The sequence below is a fragment of the Ovis aries genome, chromosome 11, assembly GCF_016772045.2.
Source record: "Ovis aries strain OAR_USU_Benz2616 breed Rambouillet chromosome 11, ARS-UI_Ramb_v3.0, whole genome shotgun sequence".
NCBI classification, from domain to species: domain Eukaryota; kingdom Metazoa; phylum Chordata; class Mammalia; order Artiodactyla; family Bovidae; genus Ovis; species Ovis aries.
Window position 1 is genome coordinate 42,806,560 of NC_056064.1, and position 12,324 is coordinate 42,818,883.

Genomic DNA, 12,324 nt, shown 5'->3' on the forward strand with positions numbered 1-12,324 from the left:
AAACCCCAGCCTTCCGCTAGCTGTGCTGGCCTTCCACAAGCTCACCTTCCCCTTCACTATCAGAGGCAGGATCCAGGACGCAGGGTTTGGCGTTTTATTGACACAAACACAAAGGCAGCTTCGGTAATGGGGTGGGTACACACAAGCGAAAACAATCGCACTTCACATGTTATTCGGCCTCATTCAGATGATGAAGAGGCTGAGCCCCTCCCCCTCACCTCCCATTGGCAATGGCTCGGGCAATAACCCTCCCTTTTCCCAGATCCCAGGGCAGAGGGAGCTACTGTACCCCCTGCCCCAGGAAGTCCCCACTTTGGTTCCAGTGGCCCAGGTCCTAAACCACCCCACTTTGAACCCCTATTCTATCTCCTTACCCACGTAAACAAAGTCTGGGGCTGACTAAAAAGCTGCCTCCCTGCTCTGAGGAGGCAGTGGGCCTCCCTTGACGACAGGGGGAATGTGCTTTGATTTTTACATTGGTCCCAGAACAAGACACAGATGGCATCGTCTCTCAGAGCTCTGGCTGGTAAATGCCACACTTAGCTGCAAGGTTGGGAAAGCTCCCCCGCCTCTTTCTCCTCCACCACCACAGAGAAACGACGGCCCCAGAGACAGGACAGGCCCCAGGCCCCAGGAGGCTAGGGGCTGGCCCCCCACCCACTGGCACACACACAGATTTTTGGCAGTGTTGTGGGACTGGGGAGCAGCGAAACCCCAGCTCCAGCAGAACAAGGAAGGCACTGGGGAGGACGGCGGGGGGAGGAGGTGTGAGGCAGGGACCCCCACATACACAAGCAAGGTTTCCTTTGCTAAGGCACTGAGAGCAAATCCAGAGAACTCAGTGAAGGGCTGAGGGGGCTCCACGTCCCTCCCACGGAGAGGGGCAGATCTGACTCCCGCCCCAGTTGGAAGAGGCACCTCTGGTTGAGAGGGTCAGAACACCTGGAGGTGGGAAAAGCCCGATTGTGCTCGAGAAGCTGGCGACAGGACGAGGCCTTGCGACAAGGGGGGCGCTGGCTGGCCCGGGTTGAAGGGACACTAGGCAACACAGGGACATGCTGGATTTACATAGATTGGCCCCATATCCTGAGCTGACATTTCAATTCTTTGGGGAGGTGTGGGGCAGGGGCATGGCGGGTGATGACGGGTAGGCGGAAGCACACAGAACAAGACAGGAAGGGACTGGCTAACCTTAATCTTGGCACAAAAGCAGCACAGTGGGCCTGGGGAAAGGGTGGGGGCAGGAAGCAGCTGGCCTCCCTCTGACCCTCCCTGTCCCCTTGGCAGGGCCCAGACATCCAAGTGGTCACTTCCCAACCTCTTCAGAGGGCAGGAAGGCGGGAGGGGGAAGCCCTGACTAAAGAAAAAGAACAGGGCACGAAAGAGGCCATCGCCACGGGGGCCTTGCGGGGAGAGAGGGCAACGTGCGGCGACGGAGGATGGACCGAACAGTGAGGGTCTGGTGGCCAACAGCACACGGCTTCCTAACTTCCCTCTTTCCCGGGCCCCGAGGGCTGCCTAGCCCCCAGCCTAGTTCTCCTTCTCCGGCCCAGGCACTAGGAGGACTTTGCCCACATTCTTCTTCTCCTGCATCTGCTTCATGGCATCCGCCACCTGGAGAGGAAGACAAGACTCTGCTTTCAGCACCATCCGGCTCTTCTAAGAGCCAGCCTAAAGGGGTCAGCCCTCCCCCTCCTCCCTGGACTCCTCCTCTGGGGACCCCCAAGCCTTCCTGGGTGTCCTACCCAGGCCCTCCGTGCAGAGCCACCACACTCACCTTCTCAAAGGGCCACACAGAGTCAATACGGGGCTTGATGTGGCCCTGGTTATATAGAGCAAGGAGGCGGGTCACCACACCGCTGACCAGCTCCACCTCGCCCTCCAGGTAGCCCAGGTGGAAGCCACACACGGCTCGGTTGGCCGGCAGCAGCTGCAGAGCCGTCACACTGAACTGATTCCACCACGTGCGCGCCAGGGCCATCAGGTTCCGCTTGGGGCCCGTCAGCAAGTTGGCCATTCCTGAGGCATAAAGACACACAGCTGTGCATCCAGGGGCCAGGCACATCCCAGCGTGTCTGGATTCATGCTCATCTGCCCACTGCGGGCCCCTTACAATTATCCATGCCTGCACCAGGAGTGCCAGGAGAACCTTCTACCACCTGCTGGCTACCTGGCCCAACCGACTCAAAGACTGCTCTGAGCTTTACTTACTTATTTTGGGTGTGAAGTAGTTTTTTAAATGAAAATGCAGCTGGCCCAAGAAGCCCAGGAAGTAGGACAGGGGAAAGCAGACAGGTTGATATTGTATCAGGAATAATCCCCAAACAAAACCACAGAACACTGATTTTGCTATGACTCATGAAAGAGAAGGACAGTAGGTATACCCAGGAGGCAGCAACCTGAATGCAATAACCAGGACCATCCTAACAGCAATGCTTTCTCAGAGCACCAGAGTCTCCACACCTTCTGCCTTCAAAAGCCCTGGGCCCCAAATATCCCACCCCTCAGACCCACAATGCTTCCACAAACTCCCCCTTCATCTCTGGCCCATTCACTTACCATAAGTGACTACTTTGCCCATGGGTTTGAGGAGGTTGTAGCCCTTGGCAGTATCTGACCCACCCAGAGGGTCCATGACAATGTCCACACCTGTCACAGAGTAGGAGGCCCAAGAACAGCATTAGGAGCCACAGACCTAGAGATGCCCCCCCTCCCTAGTCCTATGCCACCCGAGCCCTTTCCATTCCCTGAGACCTTTGGGGGAGATCTTCTTGATCTCATCCACGTAGTCAGTCGTGTGGTAATCGATGGGGTGTGTGACTCCGTTCTCCTTCAGCACCTCGTGCTTGCTGGCTGAGGCTGTTCCGAACACGGTCACATTCTCCACTGTTCGGCACAGCTGCAAGGCAGCCATACCCACACCCCCTGAAGCAAGACACTTTCATAAGGAGGGGATATGGGTCGCCTAGCCACCACTCCCCATTCCCACCTCTCAAGGATCCAGCTCATCATTTTGCCTAGGTTCATCCTGAGGCTTTCTTCCATCATCCCATGTCTAATTTCCAAGACTGACAACTGAGGGGAGAGTGACTGGCAAGGAGGGGGTGCTGGGCGGGGGCATGTTGCTATGGATAGCACACCAGGTTGGACCTGGTGCCTGAATGTTACCATGGCAACAACACTGCAGAGGCCTCTAGGCACCATAGGCCGAGGCAGCCAGTGTTGCCATGACAACAGTCCAGACATGCAGCAGGGAAGGGGCCTGGAAGGAAATCTGAGTGGGATAAGGGAAGCGGATAAATGGAGGGTGCCTGTCACCTGCAGCCATGTGTACCAAGACGCTGTGGCCAGGCCGTAGGTTGCCAAAGTCGAAGAGGACCATGTAGGCTGTGATATAATTGACCAGCAAGGCAGCAGCTTCTTCAAAAGTCATGGCCTCAGGCATCAGGAATGTCTGGGCCGAAGGCACAGTCACCTCCTCCTGCCACATGCCTGACCGGATCAACACCATCACTCGGTCCCCTATCTTGAAGAATGGAAAAAGAGACTGAATCACTTTGCTGTATACCAGAAACTAACACAACATTGTATGTCAACTATAATTTAAATAAATAAAGAGCATCATTCATTCACTCATTCATTCACCTGTTAGTAATTTACGACATTCCACTGTGCACAAGGCCCTCTTCTTGGCAATGAATAGTACAAGCAGCAGCAGGGCTCAGAATAATGGTTGTAACAATAACAGTAATAATATCATCAAAAACAATAACAATGTATCTTTACTGACTGTTTACCAAGGGTCAGGGCCTATTGTAATCACTATATATAAACACTTAAAACTCATGTCAGCTCCCTGAGGAAGATACTAGCCTTATCTCCACTTACAAATCTTACACTTTACTATTGTGTAAGAAGCATATAGTTGAGGCAAAATACTGGTGAAGACATCAAACTGCTCTGGCTATAAAAAAGAAAATGGCTCCATTGTTTGCTGACAGTATGATCTGGGGCAAATAAACACTGTCTAACCTTTTTGCGCCCCAGGTTTCCTATCTGTAAAACAGGGCAGTTAATGAGGATTAAGTGGCAAAAAAATATATATATATCATTCAGTGATTTTTAAGCCTAATATCTGGCACACAATAAGAACTTGGTAGTGCTAGCCAATAATCATGACGATGATGATGACAATACCAGAAGCAAGGAGAGGCAGTCACCAATCTTAAAACTGAAGGAATAGGGCAGTATGTGCTAAGGGCCATATGGAAGTGCAAGTAAAGATCTCTGAGTAGCACCCAGGGCTCAGAAGGAACCTTCACCCAGTGACTGGGGAAAGGAGCAGTGGACAAGGAGAGCCACCCACACCATCCCATCTATCAGGAAAAGACATCGCTCTTCTCCTTCCCCAGGCCCTCAGCCAATGCACAAGAGCCTCCTAGCAGGAGGGAAAGGGAGCAAAGAAAACAGGAGCTTCCCCTCCAGTTTAACAACCAGGGTCCAGGGGAGGACAGGGGAAAGGGGCAGTCTGCGGAGGAAAGCCTCTCATGGTTCTCTGAGGAGCGTGGAGAGGGAGGTGTGGGATCTGTTCCAGGACAATCTGAGTCTGTCTTGGATCCTGCCAGGAATGATGGGAATTCGGCATAGTAACCAGACTTGAGATCCATGGGGTAGGGGGATGGGACACCCACACATACCCTTTTTTCATGTCCTCAAACCCCCACACTCCACTGAGGAGGAGTACAGAGGGCAGACTAGCATCTTTCTTCACAAGCACCGGCCTGATGAGGTCTGGGAAATGGCCTCCCCAGGACTCAGGACTAGCGGACTCAGAAATAACCATCGACAGCTGGGAAAAGTGTACTGGTCAGTCTAGGTGGTGGCCAGTCCCAGATTTGGTCCAGAACAAGATCCACTCACCAAGGCTAATGTTCATCCCTCAGCCCAGGACCCCTCCCAGATCAGATATCAGAAGCGAGGAAGGGCTCTCCCCTCAGAATTCAGCCTCTTACATCAGATTCTTACTCTGGACAGGATATCCTGTATTTTCAAAGTGGAAAGTGTGGGGAGAAGGGGTTAGGTAGTTGGCCTTGAGCAGTAACATGAACTAAAACTACCCCCATCAAAAAAAAAAAAAAAATTCCTCTTAGCACCTTCTCAGAGTAGGATTAGTTAGAAGTCAGGGGAAAGGGTGGAGTGGAAGCTGAATCCAGGGAGAAGCCCTTTAAGGAGGAAGGCGATGTATGCTTGTACAATAAATCCAAAATTTTCAGCTCTGGGATCTGGGGCCCATAGGTCTGGCAAGATGAAGTCTGCCTTTGGTGAGTCTCTCAAGCAGGGGCCTGATTTGAAAAGAAAACCCCTCAACAAACGACATGCAAAGGCCTTATTACCCCAGGTCTCTCAAAGAGTTGATCATTTGGATCTATTCGGTGTCTGGGGTTTTGGCCAAGATTAATGATAAACAACAAGGAGACACAGACCGGCAGAGCTGGGCCAACCTGCTCACGGTGCCACACCCCCACCCCCTTCCCCGGTCCAAATGGGCACCGGCCCGGTTTCTGAGGCGAAGGTCCCCTCCGAGGAAGGTAGAGGTGGGTTCTGCCCCAAGTTCCCAAGGGCGGCGCCCCTGGGGTCGTGGTCCGCTTGGCTGAGTCACGGGCGGAGAAGATATTGCAGTCACGGGAGACAGAGAGCCCAAGACAAAGATCCAGACACCCAATCTCGCCTCCCGCCCCCCCAAAGCAGTCTCCACTCCTACCCCTACCCCCACGATCAGTGGAAGGCCGGTATGTGGGGAAGCGGGTGGCGGACTCCCTCTCCTCCATGATGGGCGTGCCTGTCTCCCCGGCCGGGGTCTGGGAGGGGCAGCCTCACACCCCCACAGATCACGGGGCAGCATGTGACTAGCGCTCTGGCACGGCCCCGAGCCCCCGCCCAACTCCGACTACAGAGCTCTTCAAGCTTCCTCGGCAGGGGTGGGGGGAAAGGCCCCCCCCCACCGTCACTCAGAGTCACAGACGACAATTACCCGCGGAGAGTTCAGGGGGCAAGGGTACCGAATAGGTTTCGTGGGTGGTGGGAGTTGGGGGCGCGGGGGGCGGGGGGGGCGGCGGCCGGGAAGCTCACTGAGCGCATGCGCATAGGCTCCTTATTGTTTTCCCACCCACCCAGCACCACCGCGGCTTCTGGGCGGCGGCCACGATTAAAACGTTTAGGGAGCGGGCAAGGGTTCCATCTCAACCCCCACTCCCCAGTATAAGTCCAGTTCTCCAGGAACCTCAGAGCACAGTCTCCTGTCCTGTGCTCTTCCTACCCCGTCTACCCGGGTTCGTGCCAGTTTCCCCCAGTTCTGCCACACCCCCGGCGCCCGCCCAATCGTGCCCCACTGCCCGGTAGCCTGCGCAGCCTCTCCCCGCCCTGCCCCGCTCACCTTGCGGTCGTTTACGCCCTCGCCCACAGCGATCACCACGCCCGCGCCCTCCATGCCTGGAGTGACGGGCAGCGGCGGGAGCCGATCGTACAGCCCCTGCCGGGCCATAAGGTCAGCGAAGTTGAGCCCGCAGGCCTTGACGCGCAGAGTCAGCTGGCCCGTCCCCGGGGCTGGGGGCGCGGCCGGCCGGGTCTGCAGCTTCACCTTGTCGTAGCCGCCGAAGCCCGTGAGCACCAAACAGCGCAGCAGCGGCGGCGGCGGCGAAGGGGCGGCGGGCCCCTCGGAGGCCGCAGACGGCTGAGTGTCGCCGGCTGCCTCCGTCTTCGGGGGCTGCGAAGAGGCATCTTCTCCAGCCCCTGCCTCGGCCGCCGCCACCGCGGTGGCCGCCTCGGCTACCTCTCTCTCGGCGGACATGGCTGAGATTCCCGACGTGGGCGCACAGCTGGACGGAGAGTGCACCGCTGGGGAAGGCGGGGCGCGTCAGGACTAGCGCAGGCTGCGGACTCTGAGCGGGCGGGGTGGGGCGCCGAGACGGGGGCGGGGCCTCGTGCGCCGACTTAAAGGGCCAGGGCCACCCGGCAGGTGCGGCGGGAGCGCGAGAAGGGGAGAGGAGCTTATGAGTACGGACTCATGCGAGATCACTCGGGATCAGGAAGACTGCGAATTAATTTATGTATTCATGACAAATAAGTTTTAAAATATACTGAGGGACAGTCTGAAGGACGATCCCAAAACCTGGTCTTTTTACCTAACACTGAGCTTACGTCAGATGCGGGGAGCCAGCCACCTGTGGAGCGGAACTCGACCCAGCTGGTCCTCAGGCTCTGACACTACCCATATGTGATCCACTCTTTGTGTTCTTGCAGTGGCCAAGCTGGAGCAGGGTGACCGAGCCATCTATCTTTGTTAAAGCTCTGTGCCTCAATTGTTCCTTGCGTAAAATGGAAATGATGTTGCTTGTTCCAGTTTTCCTTACAAGGTAAAGATACAATTAAATTGAGTATCCTCTATTTAAAGAAGCGCTTTTGAAAGGTAAAAGATGCCAGACACATGCAAAACAGGTTTGATTAATGTTAGGCTCCGAATCAAGCCTGAAATGATTTTAGAGTTTGTCTCTGGTTCCAGCAGGGCTGTCACCCTGGGCAGTTCTGTCTTCCTCTTCTTTCTCTCTTCTCCGCGAAGCATCCACCAGAGGACGCAGCTTCCCCAAAACCTTCCACCCTGCGCTTGGCTGGAGAAACTCAGTCCATGCTTTCCTGCTAGTCCGGGCCCGCGGTCTTAACCGCTCACTGCAGCCCCAGAACCGACAGGCCGTTGCCATGGAAACGGAAAGCCATGACGTCACCATTGTCCTGGTAGGTGTGTTGGAGTTCTTTCCTACATATCCTCAAGACTCCCTGACGGGACGAGAGTGGAGGAGAGACACTAAACCAAAAAGACTCCTTTCCCCCCCCACCTTCTCGCGCCCCCTTCAGTTCAGAAAGTGGATGGGTGCCCCTGCGCGTGTCCTCAGTAACACACCGACGTTCACGCGTGGGCACGCAGAAGGCCCAAGCCTCATGAGTGTGCAGCTCCCACCCTACCTCTCAGAACTTTCCCCGAACTCCGCCCCAATCCTAGGCGGGAGGAAGTGAAGTCAGTCAAACCACCCCGCTCAGCGGCCCCAAATCTGCAGGGGACCTATCACTCCGCGCGCCAGAACCCTGTTCCTGGGCCCCGGGCCCCGCCCCTCTGCTCTGGGCCCCGCCCCCCGGCAGCGAGGGTGGGAGGCGGGGCCGGGGGCGCGGCCGCCGGGTTGGGGGCGGGGCGGAGGGGGGGGCCGCGGCCCCGGGCGGGGGCTCGGCGCGGGCCCGAGAGATGCCGGTGTCGGCGGCCCGAGCGGCTGCAGCTGCAGCGGCGGGGGAGGCGGCAGCGGAGCGCGGGAGGGGGGCTGCGCGGGGGGCCGGCGCGTAGCCGGGACTATGGAGGGGCAGAGCGGCCGCTGCAAGATCGTGGTGGTGGGGGACGCGGAGTGCGGCAAGACGGCGCTGCTGCAGGTGTTCGCCAAGGACGCCTACCCCGGGGTGAGGAACCGGCGTCTTGGGAGGGGGGCGCTGGGGCCGGGGCGTTGGGTGACTGGGGCCTGGGGGACGGACAGAAATGGGTGCTGGGGTAACCAGGGATCCAAGAGAGGGGTTTGGAGGACTGGGGAAGGCGTTAGGGTTTCTGGAAAGACTGCAGAGGTTTGGGGTGGGAGGAATTGGGGAACAGGGTGAGATGAATGGGGCTTGGAAGAACCAGAGGATCCCGGAGGGGGCGCCAGGGAAATGTCGAGGGGGGTGGTCTTAGGCATTGGAAAGAGGAAGAATTAGGGCCTGAAAGGACCGAGAGTGGGGTCCGGGAGCCTGGCAGAAATTCCGCTGAGGCAGCCGCTCCCGGGATCTCCCCTTTGCCCAACACCGGGCCAACTTGGGTCCTGGGGCTGGGCTACATGGGATGTGGGAATTAGGAGTGCATTTGTCTGGGTTGAGGACTGGAGGATCTCATCTTGACCCATTCGTGTCTGCAGAGTTATGTCCCCACCGTGTTTGAGAACTACACCGCGAGCTTTGAGATCGACAAGCGCCGCATTGAGCTCAACATGTGGGACACTTCAGGTAGCCAAGTCCCTCGGGGTCACCCTGACTTCCAGGCCTCCCAGTAATCCCTCCCTGGACTAGATCCTTAGGCTCTCGTTCAACCCAGCCCGTCCATCCAATTCTAGGAGGAAGGAAAATCAATATTCTGCTTAAAGCCAGGGAAACTGAGGCAGAGCTTTCAGACACCTTGACCTGAAGGAGAAAGCCTGTCCTCTCAGCTGGATTCTGCATACCTGGGAAAGTTGGGAAGGAATGACTTTTATTTTGGAACATATTTCTTAGGAAATAAGGCTGGGTTTAGAAAAGACATTTAGAATTTCTTGGGGTGAGGGGGTACAGCAGGAAACTGCTTCTCTAGACTGAACTGTAGAAATCCAAGATCAGTTCCCAGGAGGAGAGTGAAAGAGCTCTGCCCCTGCCCATTCATCTCCAAAAAGGGAGGGTGTTTTGTTTTGTTTTAAATTTTTGCTTGGCTACCCTGGAGAGCTATAGAAGATGTCTGTCAAAGCCCAGAAAGCACATGCAAAATTTTGTGAGAATGTTAAATGATTTCATGAGCTTCTCAAAGACCCAGAAGAGATTAAGAATGATTACTTTTAGAGAACCCCCTAGGGAAGTGAAAAGCTTATTTCTGCCCCCTAACCTCCCTTCTGTCTGCTCTCCTTGGAGAAACAGACTCCTTGATGGGGACTAATACCTGCTCTTTCCCATTCTCTGCTCAGCATGCCTTAACCACCAGGATTGCTAAGGTCTCCCATTCCCTTCCAGGCTTTCCTCACTCTCAGGACCCTCGTCTGTCCCCTCCCTCACTGTCTTCTCTCAGGTTCCTCTTACTATGATAACGTCCGGCCTCTGGCCTATCCTGACTCGGACGCTGTGCTCATCTGCTTCGACATTAGCCGACCGGAAACACTGGACAGTGTCCTCAAGAAGGTGGGAGTCTGGGGAAGCAGGACAGCTAGACTGAGGGGGACAGGGAAACACATGGGACAGGAGGAGGGAGTTAAAGCTGAGCATGGCCATTAGGGAGAAAGTGTGTGACACCCTCAACTTTTCTCATCCTCCCTGACTTCCTGGAAGTCAGTCCTAGAGCTGGATATAGCACCTGGGGGACAAGGGGGACAACAGGGAGAAGTACTCAAGGGATTACTTGTCCTTGGATGTGGGAGCCCCGGGATGGAGGAGATGGGAATGCTGCTGCTAGAGCTCAGGAAAGCCCCTGTGGTGTCCTCTGCAGGCCCCTATTTCCATGAGAAAAGCCCTTGGTGAATGGACAGAAGTCGGCTAAGGCAGCCCCAGTTCTCAGTTGCAGTTGTGGGAAGAGAGGGTGGGATTGGTCTGTTCCCAGGAACAAATTTGGGAAAGCGAGTGGGAATGGGAAGATTCCAAGCTAGCCGACCCTGCATGGCCCCCACCCTTGCCTTCTCCTTCTTTCCCTTCTCCCACAGCTCTGCATGCTTTTCAGCCCAAGCCCACCAGTGTCACCTGCTTGCTTAATTACATGGGAGAGACTAGAGGGGTGCATGATTCCAGCGTGCTGTGAGCCAGGGGGGTGGTTCCTACATGTTGTGCCTCCTCCTACCCCTGCATAACTTTGTTTTCTTGCTCCAAATAGTGGCAAGGGGAGACTCAAGAGTTTTGCCCCAATGCCAAGGTTGTGCTGGTTGGCTGTAAACTGGACATGCGGACTGACCTGGCCACACTGAGGGAGCTGTCCAAGCAGAGGCTTATCCCTGTTACACATGAGCAGGTGGGCCTCTTGATCTGTGACCTAAGACCTCTCACCTCTGCCCCTCCCAGCCTCTTTTCTGAAAACACCCTATTTGGCTAATCCCTTGCCCTGGCCTCTGACCTGATCCCTTAACCCCCTGCCCCAGCTTCCTTGCCCCTTGCTGAACCGCAGGCTAAGTCCCATGACCCTCTCCACTCACTCCATCCTTCCAGGGCACTGTGCTGGCCAAGCAGGTGGGGGCTGTGTCCTATGTAGAGTGCTCTTCCCGGTCCTCTGAGCGCAGCGTCAGAGATGTCTTCCACGTGGCCACTGTGGCCTCCCTTGGCCGTGGCCACAGGCAGCTGCGCCGTACTGACTCACGCCGGGGACTACAGCGATCTGCTCAGCTGGCAGGACGGCCAGACCGGGGGAATGGGAATGGGAACGGAAACGAGGGCGAGATACACAAGGATAGAGCCAAGAGCTGCAACCTCATGTGAGGGGTCCTGTGGGAGGAGGCGGGGGGCCTGGGGCACAGTTGTCCCACTGCTGGTCCTGGCTTCCTGATCTCCTGACTCTGTTTGGGACTTTAGGGTGGGTGAATGAACAGTTCTTCCTGACAAGGGAGTTGGAGGCAGAAGGGTGCCACTGTTCCCCACATCCTCATTCCGCTCCTGTCCAAGGCAAGTTGAGGGAACTAGCAGAGCAGGCATCTGGGCTGCGGGCTGGGATGGGGCCAGGGGTCTGGGGAAGCCAGCAGCAAGCAGTGACCTTGGTTGAGTCTCAGTGTATGAGGGGTGCCTTCCTCCCCACCTCCAGTCTCCATATCCTGGTCCTGGCACTCTTCCCCAAGGAAAGTGTCCACTCGCTGACCTTCCTTCTTCCTCACCTCTCACTTCCACAGCTGTTCTCACTCATCCTAACCTCCAGGCAACATGCACTAAATTAAAAAGCAAACTGAGAAGCCTCTCTCTCTCCCCCTGTCCCCTTTTACCCACCAGTCCTAGCTCCCTCCTTCCCTTCCCCCAGTAGAGTCCAAATAAAGCCCATGTCCATGGAAAATGACTGTGGGTTTAGTTTTGTTGCTTTCTTAAAAAACAACAATCACCATCTACCAGTGTCTAGTAGCTGGAGGGAAAGTTAGGCTTCAGGAAGAACTTCCCTGTCGATGTCCGCAGATGGAGCAGAGGAAAAAGCTGTGGGCTGGATCAGCAATGTTCTTCTAGGAGCCAGAGGTGGGAGAGAGAGGTGTCTTGGGACTATTCATTTCAGTTAATGAGCCAGACAATCCTAACGCCATTAGGGGGTTTTAAAGTGCAATGTGCAATTCATTACTCAGCCCAACTGGGGCCCCCTGCTAATGTGGGAGGGGACCTGCTGAAGTGGTCCAGGACCCTTGATCACTATCTCCAGCCCCAACTTGGAATCAGCTGGTGCCCTGGGAGCTCTGGGGTAGGAGGACATTAAAAGCCTCTGCATCCAGCTGACCCCATGCAGAGTGAAGTTTCCCAAGGGGACAGTCATTTGATTCTGGGATCTCCTTGGTGGCTGGGGCAGGGGCT

General features: G+C 55.9%; 2 protein-coding genes across 8 annotated transcripts; one reads left to right on the forward strand and one right to left on the reverse strand.

The window, feature by feature from the left end:
- Positions 1-80: 80 nt before the first annotated feature.
- VAT1 (vesicle amine transport 1) lies at positions 81-6,896 on the reverse strand. The gene is made up of 6 exons (XM_027974468.2): positions 6,434-6,896; positions 3,319-3,526; positions 2,755-2,925; positions 2,560-2,649; positions 1,778-2,019; positions 81-1,614 (listed from the first exon to the last, which is right to left on the reverse strand). The coding sequence occupies exons 1-6, from the start codon at positions 6,845-6,847 to the stop codon at positions 1,531-1,533; spliced, it is 1,209 nt and encodes a 402-aa protein (XP_027830269.1). The 5' UTR covers positions 6,848-6,896; the 3' UTR covers positions 81-1,530.
- Positions 5,541-11,827, forward strand: RND2 (Rho family GTPase 2). Of its 7 annotated transcripts, none has more exons than XM_060395704.1 (7): positions 5,541-6,055; positions 7,300-7,412; positions 7,616-7,788; positions 8,982-9,069; positions 9,875-9,984; positions 10,667-10,801; positions 10,996-11,827. In XM_060395704.1, exons 3-7 carry the CDS (start codon positions 7,753-7,755, stop codon positions 11,260-11,262), a joined length of 636 nt encoding a protein of 211 aa, XP_060251687.1. In that variant the 5' UTR covers positions 5,541-6,055; positions 7,300-7,412; positions 7,616-7,752; the 3' UTR covers positions 11,263-11,827. The 7 variants fall into 7 exon arrangements, with proteins under 7 accessions (XP_060251687.1, XP_012041533.1, XP_012041534.1 ...); XM_012186143.5 differs by having other exon boundaries at positions 5,541-5,789; XM_012186144.5 differs by having other exon boundaries at positions 5,541-5,594.
- Positions 11,828-12,324: the final 497 nt, after the last annotated feature.